General features: G+C 36.0%; 1 protein-coding gene across 1 annotated transcript in view; it reads right to left on the reverse strand.

The window, feature by feature from the left end:
- MAP2 (microtubule associated protein 2) overlaps positions 1–17,644 on the reverse strand; it is a 275,144-nt gene that overhangs the window by 40,339 nt on the left and 217,161 nt on the right. Inside the window, exons 6-8 of the mRNA XM_039249970.1 lie at positions 11,803–11,916; positions 9,914–9,991; positions 176–421 (exon numbers count right to left, since the gene is read on the reverse strand). Of these exons, the coding sequence (XP_039105901.1) occupies positions 176–421; positions 9,914–9,991; positions 11,803–11,916 (438 nt within the window). The remainder of the gene's footprint in view (positions 1–175; positions 422–9,913; positions 9,992–11,802; positions 11,917–17,644) is intronic.

The raw sequence follows: 17,644 nt of genomic DNA on the forward strand, positions 1-17,644 counted from the left end.
CCTAGCTGCCACACAGCACCTGTGCAAGCCACACTCTGCTCATTAAACCTAAAACAGCAGTCTTGGGATCATGAGAAGACCAAGCAATGGAATAGCATTGGAAAGGCATCAGGTTGGTAAGCTGGTGAAGAGATCATTGGCAACAAAACACATGCAAATCCTAGGAAAGACACACCTTCCCCAGCAGAGGAAGGGATTTTTACTTCTGGAGACACCTCCGAGACCTCTTTTACACTTTTCTCCTGTGGGGCCCCTGCTGGGGCGCTCTCTTCAGGAACTATTTGGGCCTCCGCACTAGACTCCACTTGGCCCTCACTGAGGCCCTTGGGTTGGTCTGAGGCCTTGGCAGCCCCACACTCTTTCCCAGGAAGAGTGGCAGGTTTCTCTTCCTCAGCCATTGTTCCCTCTAGCGTTTCTTCTTCTTAGGGATGAAAAAGATGTTGACATCATGACCACAGAACAATACACAAAATGGCAGAAATATCATTCAAGGAACACTTTCAGCTCCATTATACTGACCTCACCAGAGCCTCTTTTCCCATTTGGATCAGCAAATTAATATTCTAATGCATTGCGCATTATGTATTGCTTGGGAAATTATTATATATATAATTTGCTAATAATGATGCCTTTTAAAGTTTCATTAAAAGGCTGTTTATTTTAAAACTTGAGAGCTGAAAGGGTTTTATTGCTCTATTACCCTTGGTGGAAATGGCAGTAAGTGGCACACGTGTAGAAAGCTTGCTGGACATAAGAGATGGTGTTGCTGGACAACAAATGATCATGAAAAGATAGCTGCATTGATGTATTGAAGAAATCTTGACATTTGTTAGACATGTGCTGTTTTCTCCAATGCAGTAAGCCCCTACATATGCATTTCTTATTACTTTATTTATAACATGCAAAGTTCAGTAAAGAATCTTTGGGGATAACAAACAAACAAACAAACACCTGGTCTCAAAATAATAGCCATCAACTACCTTAATGGCTTGATCATGGAATCCATCAAAACTATTTTATTTAGTATTTAAAAGCAAGTATAGTATTTAAAGCTTCAAACTGTACCTTGCTATTATTTATTTAGTATTTTTAAGGTAAAAGACTTCCTAACTCAATTTATTTTACCTTCCTTGCATTATGGGTATCAGGGAATGTAAAACATTTCAAGGAGTAAGGAAAATACCCTGAAAAATGAGGTTCCGGTAAAATGTAACCTTACCATTTAGAAAAGTCTACCTCTGGGACACAACTGTTACCATATTGCTCAACCCCTTGAAATACCAATAATGTAGTTCATGTATACTTTTCCTTGATCCTGAATAAGAAAATGTGCATATTACCTATAAAGTCTTATTTTTGCAATTCAAATCAAACCCACCAAGATAATTGAATGGCAACTAAGCTGCCAAAATATCCTCCCAAAAGATGTATACCACATGGAAAAATGTTAACAATTAAAATGTAAAAAGCACACTTATGAAGGCCATGAGTTATTGTGTTCATTTGCTTCTCATTTGCACTTCAAACGCCAATAAAATAAATTCCATTTTATTGCTTAAGAAATTAGAGGGAGATATATAAGCTGTTTTATAGTTCTACATATGAAAGATTCTTATGAAACAATTATACATTGTTTAAATGGCCCAGTGAGAAAGACTGCAGATGGAAAGGAAATGATTTTTTTTTCTTTTTGAGAAATATTAAAACTCTTGGGTGGGGGAGGGGAGAGAAATACTTCCTCTATTCCCTCCCCTTTAGCACCCAAACACTTTGTTTTATCATTTAATTATGTAAGTAACATTTAAAATTTCAGACTTCAAATTATTAGTAAGGCCATTTTTACAATGCATAGAATTAGAGATTTTGATTACAGATGATGAGATTTGTAAGATAGCTGCTTTACTAATGTCTCCTGGTTGGATAAAGTCTAATCAATTTAATCGACATGTGTTCCAAATCCACAAAACCTTTTCATTTGCCCTTTCCTCATTTTCTATAAATCATGTGTATTTCCACTACACTTGTTCTTTATTCAAAATCTCACATATTTTCTCAATTGTGCTTAAGTTCCCACTATTAGAAGAACTTAGTTTACTTGATATGGGTTATATTTCTCTGTTAGAGTGTCTGAGCCATTAGAGCTCTTTGTTTTCCAAAGCACCCTTGAAGACGTTTATTAGCATGAATGTGGCTGGTAAGCTATGATTTTACTATCTGTGCTTACATTAAATACTGTTCCATATGAAAATAAACTTAATGCAAACAAATCATTTTTCCCTATTTGAGAATAACCTCTTCACCTACACAAAAAAATGTTTTGGCACTAATTTTGTTTTCCTTTACAAAACTACCTAGTTAGAATGAGATAAATTGCAGCCCACCACCCACCTATTTGACCCTCATCACAGCCAGTGATACGTTGGGGTCTTCTAGCTTTATGAGGGTGGATGACAAAGGCTGTGGGTCCTTCACTTTAGCCCAGGTCTGCCGATGTTAGCCAATATTCAGTCATGGGGTTGAGGGGGGAGAGCTCTGTACTTTCTGTAGTCGACTAAGTGCTTTGGAGAAATGCATTCATTTTGTAACGTTAATTCTGCCCTAAACAGATTCACAAAAGAGCTATTGTACTTACATGGCACTAAAAAGAAGGCTAATTCTATTTAAGTCTGGTCCTAGTGATATTATGTATCCAAGGAGGAAAAATTACATATAGGATCCTCTTCTTCAGTTTGAGTAAGAGGATATATTCTTCCTTCACTGATTTATTTACAGGGAGCAGAAAGGAGTCATACTTTAATTGAACTCTTTCTGCTCTCTCTGTTTTACCTGCACACCCTCCCCCCTTTTTGTTTTCTTCTCAGAAGCTCTGATACAGAAAAAGAAAATACTCATATGCCTCAAATAAGGCTTCTTGTACATGAGGTATTTGGCTAGACATATCAACTATATAGGGACTTCACTTCCATGTGGAAAAAACAGGCTCCTTTCCCTCCCACCCCACATACAAAGGCACATTTAGGATGACGCGTGTGGTCGAAGCTGCAGGCTGGGGAGGAGGAGCCAAAGGGGACCATGCTTGGTTCACCTTTCTCCTGGCCTAAGTGGGCCTCTGCACTCTGCGCTGGGACACTGGGGAGCACACTAGAGGCAGTCCATTGTGAGCTGAACAAAGGATGCTCATAGTACTCCTCATCGGAATTGGGAGGGTCATCATCAGGCACAGATACCGAGATGGAGGGGGCTAGGAGTCTACGCCTCTCCCCGCTGGTGGCAGGTTCGTGGCTGGGGAAACTGTGTAGAGGACCCACTTGATCCTCAGTCCCTTCATCTACAAACAGACACACAGGAAGAAACTGCAGGGAGAACTGGACAAGACAGGCACAAGATCAGACAAACGAGACAAACACCTGCACAAGGACACAATGGGCTACAGAACCAGCACAGCGGGATGGAGAATTAGCAAGACCAAGCTGATGGAGGATGGGAGACAGTGAATGATTCACGCTTCAGTAGCCACTGAATTTACACTACGCCTTAGGCAACCTTGCCATTGCTTTAAATAAATCAAAGGCACTAACACCCCTTATTGTACATAATAAAAATTATCTATACATTCCCCTCAAATAAATCAGAATAACCACAAAAATACTGGAATAGGAACAAAGCATAACAATACAAATGCATTATTTGGAGGAAATTTCTTCAAGTCGATTCTTTCCATGCTTCTGTCAATATATTTATAAGTTATAAAAGAAGAAAAGTGTTAGAACCTGATGCTATACAATTACAGAGGGAAACAATCCTGTTTGAAGCATACCTTAATTATCTAGGATGCTCACATAGTTAGCACTTTGGTTAATTTAATTTTTTATTAATGACTTTTACCAGAAAGCCATTTTTAATTCCAATCCAGTTAAGAAAAATCTATAGTGCATTATTTTTTCCTGTCTTTCTAAGGAGGGCACAGTGGCAGAGCTCTTTCGATCTTTCTTTGCATGCCAAATCCTAGGGCCTCCTTTCCAACACTGGTTCTTATTTGCATGAAAGTGAACGAAGATGGTTTTAAGAAAGTCCCTAATAATATAAAACATTGTCTTTTCTTTTTCTTCTGAAAGCTTAAAAGAGATACAACTAGCTGAGAAGTTCTGCAGAGCTGACTTAAGATTCACCAAGACTTTATTCTATGTGGTTTCATTTGCACCTCTGGCTCTTGGCTGTCTTTATATTTTAAACCTTCATTGCATATTTCTCACTGAAATACTAAAAGAACTGCTCTCACTTCTATCCTTTCCAGTGTGTTGGCTTAGAAATCGGCCTTATTTAAAATGTTTCCTTAAATACACAAGTGTAGGTCAGTCTGCTTAGCACTTGGATTCTGGTATATTTCAATGAGCGTTAAGGATGAGGACAAAAAACAGTATTTGGCTTCTGCTGTGGTATACACACTACATCTCAGGCCTACATGGCAGCTTACTGACTTTGCTAATCACTATTTACTTATTTATATAGAGAAATAAGTTTTCAATTTCATAACTTTCAATAATAAGAATTATTAAGATTTATTGAACGTCTGTGTATCTATTTGTATAATATTTATTTCTTTCAAAATTAAAGCAGATTATAGCATTTATTTGAAAATGCATTGTATTTTTAGGGCAGTAAGTTATTTTCAGCAACCAAGTGCTGACAGCTGGAAATAAATCTGAAATCATAAGGATACTAAAATAACATTTTATAGAGGGAATACTTGTAATCTTTTGAGCACATTATTTACTGATTGTTCCGTGTTATGGGTTTCAGGATGGATGCTCAGAACTTTCTCAGCCATGATGCTTATTATATCAGGGGGTAGCAGAAGCCTAAAATTACAGTCGGTATTCTTAGTTCAACTCGGCACGATTTCTCAGCTGCGCAGATAAGTGACTGAGATAATTGGCCTACCATACAGGCTGAATCATAAGTCCTGGGCTTGTCATATGTCCTACCCATTCATATATCCTCCATGACTCCTTAAGGCTCTAAACACCTCAGATATGCAAGTCACTTCTAAAGCTTCCAATATGCTCAATAGTTTGCATGGATAATCAACAAGTGAAAATGGCATATTTGTCTCCCTGCTTTTCAACATTGTCTGGGGAGAAGGGATGACTATAATGTAAAACGAATGAATTTGAAGCTGAGAGCTGGTGGTTTAAAGGCAATAGTCCTTGAATGTGTTAGCCTTTTGAAGATGTTGATCTCCTCTTTCTTATTGCCATTGCTCATATTTGAAAGTGTCAAAATGTGAAAACAGCACTCACTGAGTCTTGCTTCAGATCTGTAACATTTCAAAGAAACAGTATTTTCTATTCTGAAAACTCTCACTGTAAACAGAGAACAACAAAAACAGCAAAAAAACAAAAAAACAAAAAAACAAAAAAACTTTAAGGGCTGCAGTGAAAAGGAACTTCTCTGTAGTATTTGTATAGCCAAGCAACTCCAAAAAGAATGTCTGGCAAAGCCCCATCTTGGTACTATGAGCTGTATGTGCTCCAAGTCTCTGTTTAGGACCTATGAGCCTCAAGTCCATCTACAAGTTCCAGAGATGTGCTAGGGAAGTTATACTAAGAAGACTGTGGCTAGCTAAAACCAAACAGTATGCTTGGCTCCAACAATAATGATAGAAGAAATAGAACTTATTTGCTACAGAATCGTGCATGGCAGGTATTCTTGGTTGTCTTCTTGGGGTATTCCATACCCAGTGGAGGTGGGATACATATCAATTATAAGTAAATGAATTATTTATTTTGGTATGGTTTCAAAAAAAGAGAAAATTGGTCCAGGAGCTTAAACAAACAAACAAACAAACAAACTCTCATTGGAAGATCACTGCCGTTTCTTAGCCCCACATTAAGAACTGAGATAAGAATGGCTTTAGGGACACAGAGGGCTATCATTGCAGGGACTGGGATTTGGCTTGCAATCCTGAATTACTGGCCATGACATCCAGGGGAAAGAAGTGGAAGTGAATAGTATCTATCTCTGTGGGCTGCTGGGAGGATTAAATGAGGAGATTCTGAGAAAATGCCAAGTTCAATGCTGAATTCCCTGTATGTTAGCATCTTTGTCTTTGATCTACTCGGACAAATTGTCATGAACCTGTGCTTTCCATTCATTTGATACATCAAAGCCAACTTGAGAGATTTATAAAAAGTGAATTCATTTCATGAGTTGGTTTTGTTGTGGATTGTTTCCTTTTACTCTAAGTACACGTGTTTTGGGGGAGGGACTCTGCTTTCACCATGAAAATATTCTATTTCATTGGATAATGTGATATTTCAAAGGATAGGGTTACCTCATGAAATCTTGGACTTTTACATAGTTCTATAGCATAATGATATTATTCAGAAATGAAGCTTACATGATTTCAGTGGAGGAATACATTTTCCCTAATTTGTTTTCATATAAAATTTTTTAAAGCATTTGCAAATTGGTACTGAGTTAAAGTAGGGTTTGCCACATAAAACCCAGTCTTGGTCTGTCTGTACCCTTTAGTGTAAATGAGTAGTCACTTTGTAATAGAGACAGAGTCTCTTGGGGTATCCGTGGCTCAGTGATTTTGCCTGGCCTGGCATCACAACTTCTGTCCCACTGCTTGGGGCAATTGGCTCTGCTTACATTGTTCTCCAGTATCTCTAAGCCCTTTTTATTCTGCAAGCTTTTGCTGCCCAGAATGATATGGAAGGAAAAATGCTTTCAGATCAGCAACGATAATGTTACTACATCACTGACACAGGAAAACACCACCCTAGGATTCTGGAGCAAACCTAAGAGGACAGAAAGTTTCCTGGTTCTATTTTCAGATGATTCCATTGTTCTTGCACAGGCTTCCAAACTCTAACAGTTCAGTCCAAATGACAACTATTATGGTTAGGCCAAAAAGAAAAAGGAGATTAATTTGAAAACATGACAACTACTGCAGTATTGATTCATTGCACCCGAGTTTCCTTTTAAGTGTGTTGCTTATTTATTTTTTCCATCAAAATCCCTGTTTCCCCAAATAAGCACACATTCTGAGAATTATTATTAAATCAAGTATAATAAATGAATATTCATAACTTACAGTAATTAACATCTTAAATTATTGTTGGAGGAAACGTTTATGCTTCCCCTTTGGGAAAGAACAGCTTTTAAAATTTTGATAACTAATAAAAATAATCACATCCTCAAAAATCACTGAATTACTCAATTTAATCCAAGCACTGTCTAGCATTTGTATAAATGAATTGGTAGTCACATGCTTTTAGATTAAAGTTTCCTTGAGGCTGTGTTGAGGTAGGTAAAAAAATTCTCCTAAATAAAAAACCCACATGCTCCTTTTCCACTCAACCTGCTATAAGCTACACCTTCATAGATTTTTTTCTGGGTCTTGCAAACCAATTGGTTTGAAAAACTGAAGGGTTAAATCCTGTGGCTGTTCACTAATTTATTTTCTGATAAACAAAACCTAAACAAAAATGTTATACATGCTTTCAGGGTGGTCTAAAATAAGATAGGGCTAGTAGAATTATTTAGACCCATATCTTTCACATATGTAAGGTAAGACTATTACTTGATCTTTTAATGAGGTAAAGTTTATATAATACACACATTTTTTTTCATATAAGTAAAAAATGATTATCCTTTTAAAAGCAAATCATTAGTCCTTCATATAGTTTAATGTTTTCTTTCAAAAAAATTTCAATGAAAATACAAGCTTGGTTTGAAAAATGTTAAGGATAAAACATCTTGGATCATCTTCAATATGAAGTAAGTTGAAAATTTCCCCAAATGTCCTCAAAATAACTTGGGGAAAGAAATCTCAAAATATAAGGAAACAGTTACTCTGGAAATCGTATCAAAATGTGAAAACAATTCTATGGCTTATTTATATTTTTACTATATCCATGATATCACCTGTCAGAAAGCAGACTGGGTGAATTCCAGGTGGATGGGCGGATCCTACTACCCCTTCTGCTCCAACTCCCATATAAGAGTAAGAAGAGTAAATTACTTGCTTTCCACCCAATTTTGGAGTGAACATCACACCCAAGTGAACGTCTTGGGTTAAGAAGATTCTCTGACACATTTTCAATGACCTGAGGGAAGTACAGCTGGCATGGAAGGCTTTCTACCACATTCTGAGGGAAATCCAGGCTCATGAACCAAGTTGACTACTGCTGACTCATAAGCTCCTTTACTACTCAACCCCTCACTACCCAGTAGCCATCGGAAGTTTTCAGTTCCTAGAACTCTTCATGCTCTTCCCCACCTGAGTTCCCTTGCACTTTATGGTCTTTCTGCCCCAAATGCCCTTTCCCTGAATCTTTGCTTGACCAACTCTTCTCCATGCTTTTGAGTTCAGCTCCTTAACTGTCTCCTCAACATCCAATAAAATAAGATTTCCCTTGTTCTATCTTAAAGCTCTGTTCTTTTCCTTTCTAGTGCTAATGCAACTTGAAATTATTTGTAAGCTTATTTATTGGATTTGTGTTCTCCACCAGACTGTGTGCTCCTTACAAGCAGGGATCATGTCTGTTTTGCTCACTAGTATATACTTAGAATTTGAAGAGTGCTGGGAACGCTAGGTGCTCCATAAATATGTGCCAATGAATGGATGAAAATAAGGCCAACAAAAATCTTTCAAATCTATAAATGAAAAGATCAAATCACATTTTCAGGAAATTAACTAATAATCCTGATTATATCCACTGATTATAGTCCCCAAATTTCTTTTATTCTTTAGAATAATTTAGTTCAGTTAACAGTATTTCAGGCAGTAAATGAGAAAAGAAAAAAAAGGCCTCAATTTAGGAAAGAAAAACCTCACTAAAAGAAGTTTAGGTTTATAAATCTGTGATAATCAATAAATTATGTTTATAGATAGTTCACAGTTCTGTAAATTGGAAAATTTGTCTCAGGAGCTCAAAGAATATTTTAAACAAAACTAATTACAAATTATTAAAAAAATAGTGAGTCTTTTGTGATGTTGTTCAATTTTTAACCCAGTAAAATAATTGCTAAAAAGGTCAACAAATGGAAAGTAAATAAAACAATAAGGGAAAAAAATGGAATAGTATTAAAATTCTGATATTAGTAGACACAAACTAAATTATATTGAAACAACACTTTAGCTATAGCTCTTCTCTGTCTTCTAACTCAAACAATATACAAAAGTGAGCTGATCTGTCAAAAAAACAATAATAGTTTGCTTTTCAATAGTGCCTCTCAGCTCAGGTTCTGAATGAATATTCTTCAAAAGCATCCCTCTGTTTTATTGGAACTGAAAAGCTGACATGGCATTCCATGTTGACTAAAAGCATAAATATATTCATAGACAATAACAGGTCTCGGCAGGAAAGAAGCCATGATCTCGGCTTCCAGTTCACTGCTCTCATATCAGATTGATTCACTGACTTCTTCATTATTCATTAATATTTATTGAGGGTTTGCTATGGGCCAGGCCCTAGGGAAGGCCTTGGCAGCATAATAGTGAGCAAAACAGAAACACTTTTGGACAACACTTCCTTATAATTTCATCAATAAATTTACTTTTGTTCAGTTATTTCTAAGATAGGATTGTATCTTCTCTGCCAAAACATTTTACATTAATTAAGTGAACTGGTTCTCTGTAGTTATTTGAGCAGTTTAAACAGTTACCTTCTGTATCAAGGAGATTTTTCCTTTCTCATTTACTATATTCCTCTACTTCTGATTTTGTATAGATAACTGATTATACATTCATGTAGAGTCTTTGTTTCTTCTTGACTGTTTGACACAGACGAATCTCAAGCTGGGTCATGTACTAACCTATAGTGAAGTCCACTGCTTATGCAATTGATGTTCATTTATACTTTATCAGAAGACAAACCTCAAAAAGTCCAATAGGACTTACCTTCCTCCACTGTGACTGTCTGTTCTGAGGCTGGTGAAGGAGGTGGAGAAGGAGGCAGATTAGGTGTCTCTTCAGCTGCTAAAGAGCAAACAGTGGAAAAATGAGATACAGCAATTAATCCTGCTAGGTCAGTAGATGGGTAACAGCTCTGCAGTCTCTAAAAAGGCCACTCCATGAAATTTAGGAAAAGATTCAATAGTAAGTTGTGCTTGACTTATTTTTTGTCCCATTACCTGATGCACATATTTTAAAGAACCTAAAGGGAAAGAAAAGCATTTAATATTTTAAAAAATTCATTTTGTCTTCCCTATAAAGAATGGGTTACTGATGCCTGCTAAAGTTCTATCATTAATTCCATTAATTTGTGTCTGCTTGTTTGATTAATAAGATATCAAACTGGCCCTAATCTCCTATATTCAAACACACAGGCAAGCATTGTAATTTGGATTTATCTTGGCTGACTGAAAAAAAATTAGAACTCTATATTGTTCAACTTTTTGTTGGAGCTTTTGGGTCACAGGCGACTTCTTAATTCCTTGACCCTGTAGGTTTCTATATAACATATTCTAAGGTTTCAATTTTTTAATAAATGGGTCGGGGGGGGTCTTCTATTTAAGGAATAGAAGTGAACCACAAGCAGAAGGTCAATGCTTTAAATAAGATACTTTCCCTCCTGTTTTTAGAAAAATAAACTTTTATAATCAAAGAATATTCTACTGCAAATAATGAGTATTGATTACTCTGGAAGAGCAGAAATTTTACTGCTTAATTTTTTGAGTTGTTTACATTATTTAAAGGGGTACTGACCAGAAAATCAAATATTAAGGGTACATGAGACATATATTGGATATGTACTATTTTTTAGGCTTTAAAAACCATACCTTTCCATGGATTAGTTATATATACCTGTGAAATAGACATGTGTTGAACCTAAGAGTTTTCCACCTACATCTATCTATCATCTATCTATCTATCTATTTATCTATCTATCTATCATCTATCTATCTACCTATCTGTCGAGGAGGGGCAGCAGGCCTTTGGTTAAGAATGTTTTCTTTGAGGCGCCTGGGTGGCTTAGTCGGTTAAGCATCTGACTTTCGCTTAGGTCATGATCTCGCGGTTTGTGGGTTCGAGCCCCGCGTCGGGCTCTGTGCTGACCGCCAGCTCAGAGCCTGGAGCCTGTTTCAGAGTCTGTGACTCCCTCTCTCTCTGACCCTCCCCTGCTCATGCTGTCTCTCTCTCTCTCTCCTAGAAATAAATAAAACATTAAAAAAATTTATTAAAAGAAAAAAAAAGAATGTTTTCTTTGGTAAGCACCATTACATTACCTGTTTGGCCATGGAGGGCATCTGACTTGTGACCAAGGGAGACAGCAATGTTATCTAGTGGCCTTAGATGAACCAAGTGTATCCATCCTGGGATACAAAGTCACTCATGATTCTAACAAAGCCCGGACTATAGGTTTTCTGTAGCTGGTTCAGGGAACCCAAATAAGACTGAACAATGACTCACCAAAATCCATAAAGGGAAATAATCATTTCTAATGAAAGCTTTAACGCATTTTCCATACAAGTTAGTGTTGTGACATCAATATGCATTGGCTTTATTTTTATAATAAATATCTCCAGTAGTCTAGAAATGAAAATTTAAGGGCGATTTAGGGGCAAAGTCTAACTATAGGCTTATCACCCTAAAGACTGTCCAAATATCACAAATGAGCCTGGGAAGAAAGTGAAAAAAGGTGCCAGCACCTCCCAACAGAGGTGTTTGATGAATGTTATATGTAAGGAAGAAGTACGAGGTAGGGCCTTTCTCTGAACACCAAGATGTGGTCCTGTGATCCGGGTGCAGCAGATACAGCCCCTGACTGAGTGTTCTTTCCCATTTACCTAAAGGCAGAGCTGCAGGCTGAACTTTATGTTGAGCTTCTTTCTCTTGTTCACCTTTCAGGACTGCTACAGCCTCAGCCGTGACTACTTGAACAATCCTTGCAGACACCTCCTCTGTAATACACAGGACAAAAGAAAGGAAAGTAATGAGACGTCCAAAACAGGCAGCAAGGAGGAAAAGTAAGGAAACAATATGGCTGATTAGAATTTTATTTTCTGTCTTCCCCCACAAAACAAGTTCAATAGAGTTTATTAAATTGTAGATAAAACACAAATACATATTTTGCAACCAGAAAAATAAAAAGAATAAAAAGAGAAAATAAAAGGACTTAGCATTCTGGGTGCTATGCAAAATGAACACTGAATGAAAAAAAAATAATTTATTTGTATGGCAATTTATTTTTAAAATGCTGTTCACGCAAACAGAAACAAAGTTTTTGTACCAAGTAACACAAATTCAGAGAAGGAAAACCTCATTTTGGATTTAATATAAAATGCTTTGTGGTTTTCTAGAAAACTTTCTTTACAATAGTTTCTATGCTGATTTGCAGAAATACCATGATTTAAAACCTAGAGAAGATGCCTCAAAATGTGAATTGTGATTAAACTGCATTATTCAGGATCAGTGTAAATGATACTGATTAAGAAAAACCTGGGAAGATAAAATTTGAATGAAACACATGGAAATCATGTATCAGATGGTCTCTTTCTAAAGAGCTACTACTTTTTTAGACAGCAGAGGTTTTAAAGATGTTTAAGGCCATGTGATATATACTCACCTCATCAGTGCAATAGTTTCATTCAACAAGATGGGGTTGGGGGGAACGGTCATCGTTAAAATGACCAGTCTGTGAGATGCCAGATAATTGGCCTGAAATGGCAGCTTCTGGAGCATATCCCAATGCTAATTTTATATAACCAAGTCAGAAAAATATTCAAGAAACAGTGTTCTATATATCATCAACTAAAAATGAAAGAAGCCTTTTGAGATCACAAATATAGATTAGAAATAAATTCTCCAGAATTTGACTTTTCATTATCTTTATATACGAACACCTATCATTCTAGCAAATAATCCCACATACAGCCCTAGACAAGGAGGGTTGGGGTCATGGGATTTGTTCTCATAACGTTAGCTTTTAGAATAAATATTTACTTGGGAATCCTATTTTTTGCCAGTTTTGTTTAGATTTAGCCTTCCCTGAAAAGCCTTCTCACCCCACCCAGGATGACAGAGTATACTGCTTAAACCCCAGCTTTTGGGATGAGCAATCCACTTGAATGGGATTTATCTGAATTTTAAAAGCTAGATTACCTGATTGAGTATATTTGCCATTATATATCCAACTTCCTGATTTTTTAAATAGCCACTTGACACTATAACCTACATACAGCCTTGACAGATGCACTGTAGAAACAGCCTTATCTGGAGTGGGTAGCGGTCATAGTAATAGAAGCAGTATTTTAAAAATATGGGCTCACTATGTGCCAGACATTTGCTAAGGTGTTGGCCCTCATTATTTCAATGAATGATTTACTATTATTATTCCTATTTTGCAGATGAGGAAACAGAGGACTAATAAAGTTAGGCCATAGAATCAGACATTCTCCCTATAAATACCATATTTAGGAAACTGACTTTCAAATAACAGGATACTGTAAAATGCCTTAGGTACTATAACTAAACTAACTTTGATTTGTTATTTCTTTTATGCCTCAAGTATAATTTTAGGAAGCTGGAGACCTCATTCAAACTTCAAGTATTCAAAGAGAAAGTACTGACAGACTACTTAAAATTATTTCTGAAAAAGTTTTAATTTTTAAGCAAGGCTCCAGCATATTTGTCTCATATATTTATGTGCTCAGTACTTTTCACAAAACATTTTTAATACATTTTTTATACTCTCAACATAGCTTAAACTAAACTTTAAATATTGCAAAACATGTAATGAATAATTATGATTTCAAACTAATAAGATACAGCTCATTCTTGTAAGGTTGTTTTATCCTATGCAGTTAACTCACAGCACCATAGCTTTAGAGCTAACAGGCTTGAAGAGCAGATTGTATCTATATTCTCTCATTTTGTAGATGAGGAGATGTAGGCTAGGCATGGTTATGAGATTTGCTCAAGTTCACACAGCCAATGGAGGAAAACTGAAATTAGAACTCAGGTTTCTTATTATACTGTTCTTTCTCTCAAGTTGCAAAACAGCAGAAAGAATAATGAGAAAATAATCATCACCTTCCGTAACAGTCATGGGAGAGTGCCCAGTGGAAATACATAAACTCTTCTAAAGGTATGAACTAAGGAAACCTACCGCTATTTTCTAATTACTTCATACTAAGAAATTTACTCGGAATGGGGCACCTGGGTGGCTCATTCAGTTAAGTGGCCGACTTTGACTTAGGTCATGATCTTGCGGCTTCATGAGTTCGAGCCCCGCATCAGGCTCTGTGCTGACAACTCAGAGCCTGGAGCCTGCTTCAGATTCTGTGTCTCTCTCTGTCTCTGCCTCTCCCCCCACTTGCATTCTGTCTCTCTCTCTCAGAAAATACTCAGACTAATTGGGTTTCAACCCCTCACCCATGAAATGGAAATAATAATAGCACTTGTCTCACAGGTTTCTGTGCAGACTCAATTGCATAATTATATAACACGCTTGGAACATCAAGGAACAAGACTTCCAAGGAGTTCTTCACCAAGTTGTCTTTATTTCTCCCAGTCATACATTCTTCTGGGTCTTCTACCTTAGTATTTCTGCTTTAAAGAAAGAGTAACTAAAGGTCCAGACCAACTAGGCTATGACTATTATGAACATCAGATAATAGTTAACCTGCAGTCATCTATGCTGATTCCAGGGACAGTGTTTTTCTTTTTTCTTTTTTTGTTTGTTTGTTTTGTTTTGTCTTTCCTAGACAAAGCTAGAGGGAAGTAAAAACTTTGTTATTTGTTTTCTGGCTTCATATCCATTTTCCGGGCCACATAGGTCCTGGGCTGTGACCTGCTCTAGATTTCTGCTGCATCTCAATTCAGAACCATCTTCTGGACAGCACTCCAAGAGGCATGGTAACCACTGCCTTCTCCTGAGAACAATTAGCAAAATGAAAAAATCTTTTAGAGGTAAGAGATTAAACTAAATTTTTCACTGTTTATTTTTTCTACTTCTTTATTCCCTTTCCTACTTTCTACTCTAATTTTTGGTTATTTTTTCTTTGATACATTATATGTATAAAATTATAAATAGGACTTAGTTGTTCATAAGATTAAGATCATAAAGATGAATCTAGATTACACATAAACTGGGAAATTAGTATACATAGCTGAAAGGTAACATTGATCTTCATAGCTGAAAACATTATACTTCTTAGCATAAATGGAAATTATTAAACTCTGATATCTTTCTTTTGATCATCTAAAGTTTTCTGGTAGTGGATATTTTTAGTTTATGTTAACAATTGTCTTACTTAAGGAATGTATGTAATTTGTATTTTATTCTCATTCTGGTTAATGTCAGGTTCTCAATGTAATTAACTAATAGTATTCTTTGCATTAAAGTGAGAGCCAGTATTTGAATATTATTATTTTTCAATAGTGTCATGGTAGTGAGATAGTTTCTGTAAGTAATATAAAAATATTTCATGACATGGTTCTAAAGTCATATCATATCTAAATGAAGTGAATGACAAGCATGATTTACTTTGGTAAGTAACTTGCCCATAAATCAGTTTGAAGGAAAACATTAAAATCAACTTACTTAAAACAAATTTGTCTAATAAAAATGCTTTTGATTATAGGCTGATATAAAAGAATGGATTTAAAGATACAACACAGGCAACGGAACCATGGGTGATAACAGATCATCACTATATAGATAAACACCTTTAAGTAAAAAGTGAAATCTGTCTTAAGAACTTATTCTGGGCAATGGGGATTGAGTCAATATTCAAAAAACAGTATCAAAGCAGTCCTTGGTAGATAAAATGAATTTTGGAAAGAAATAATATTTTTATTGGTATTGGGGAAATAAATTGGTAGAAATATATATAGGAGGTAAATAGGTATAAGAAACTAATAAGACATGCTCTCATCTCCAGAAACCTACCTGATAGTCCTCAAGAGGTATTATGTAAGCTGCTTATATTTCACCTAAATAATGAACAAGCATTATACTGTGATACAAATTTATTAGATAAGTTGCTATCCCAGGCACTTTTATTTCCCATCAAGATATTGAATCCATACAATAATACATTTTCTCAATGGGAAAACTGGCAAAATAATGGATAAAGGTAACTTACTATCCCGTTTAGACATCATTTTGAATTACATCAGTGTAGTTCAAGTATTTTATAGTAGTAGTTTGGTGTCAGACAATTCTGCCTTTATCTCTTATTAGCTGCAACGGAGTGACAATCTCTCTAACCTTCAGATTCCCCGTCTGTAAAGTGGGAATTAAACTGGTGTTCATCTTTTGGTGTGTTGTGGCAATTAAATGCAATGATACATATCAGTTACTTACTTAAATTCTATATCACTGGTTTAATCACTCTTGCTGTCTTGTAGCCATCTAAGTCTATAATCATCATCTGACTGACAAAATATAAAGACACGAAAGTGTTTGCCATATACTGAGATAAATTTTACTTTACCTATAGTATTACTCAACACTATGCTATACTATTCAGCATTTAATTAAAGCTGTTATAACCTTTTGGTTATTTCCAAGTGCTGATTCATGTGATATCATTGCTGTGCTCTTCTGGTATTTTATCACGTCAAATTTTTTTAACACAGTCTCAAGGCCCTGTTTCTTGGCACATATTTCTAGTTCCGCTATTTTATCATGTTAATCTTTTGATATTGCTTGGTTGATTCATAACAAAAGCAATGGAGTTAAAACTTTCTCAGTGGTCCTGGAAACTTCAACTTGCCTCTGAGCAACACTGACATTGTTGGTAGACACAGAAGTTTGATTTTGAATGTGTACCCTTTGAGTTTTCATCAGGACCAGCTGTGATTACTTGAACATGCAAAGGCTCACCAATTAGACTGTGAACAAAAAATCCAAAACAAGTTGGCATATGCTTGAGAACATATTTTTGTTGATTTCATTCAGGTTGTTAAGAGAGAAGTAAGAGACGCTAACAATAAATTCAACCATATGGAATATAAAAGCCAGTAAATGTTTCTGCTTTTAAGAATAATGGATATAATAATGCTGTGTTAAAAGAAATGACAAGTAAGCCTACCGTACACTTGTGAAAGAAGGAAAACAAAACAATTTTAGACAGAATGCTCCTGTCAAGAAAAGGTTTTTCTCAGTAGGGTACAGAATGGTTGCCTAGGCAACGGGTGCTAATTGCTGCTGCTGATGGAAGCTAGTCAACAAGGAAAGCACTGTGTAGTTGGAAGCACTCTGTTAGACAAATACCCTTGATAAATTCATAAAAACAGGGAAAGAAGAAAAGTTCCTTGCTTAATTTGGAGAGCAAATGGTTCCTCTGAAACTATTTCCTGTAATCAACTGGTGAAGAAGGAAATTCAAAGAGCAGATTGTTGGGTTTTTTGTTGGTTTTTTCCTCGGCACCTCAGCATTAATTAAAGAGGCCAGCATTGGCATATTCTTCCTTAGTCAGACTCTGATTGATCTCAAAAGGTCACCCTTGCCAATGCTGCAGCTGTAGGTCTTTGCATACCAGCCTTTTCTTCCAAAGATTTCTTCTAACGAATTACTGATTAAAACAAAGATCAATTTAGTTTATGGAGGAGAAATCCATTGGAAGTAAAGTAAGTCTTGAGACATTATTAATAACACTAATAACACTTCTGCATTAAGTC

This window comes from Hyaena hyaena, unplaced genomic scaffold (genome assembly GCF_003009895.1).
Source record: "Hyaena hyaena isolate Hyena2069 unplaced genomic scaffold, ASM300989v1 scaffold_353, whole genome shotgun sequence".
Taxonomy (NCBI): Eukaryota; Metazoa; Chordata; class Mammalia; order Carnivora; family Hyaenidae; genus Hyaena; species Hyaena hyaena.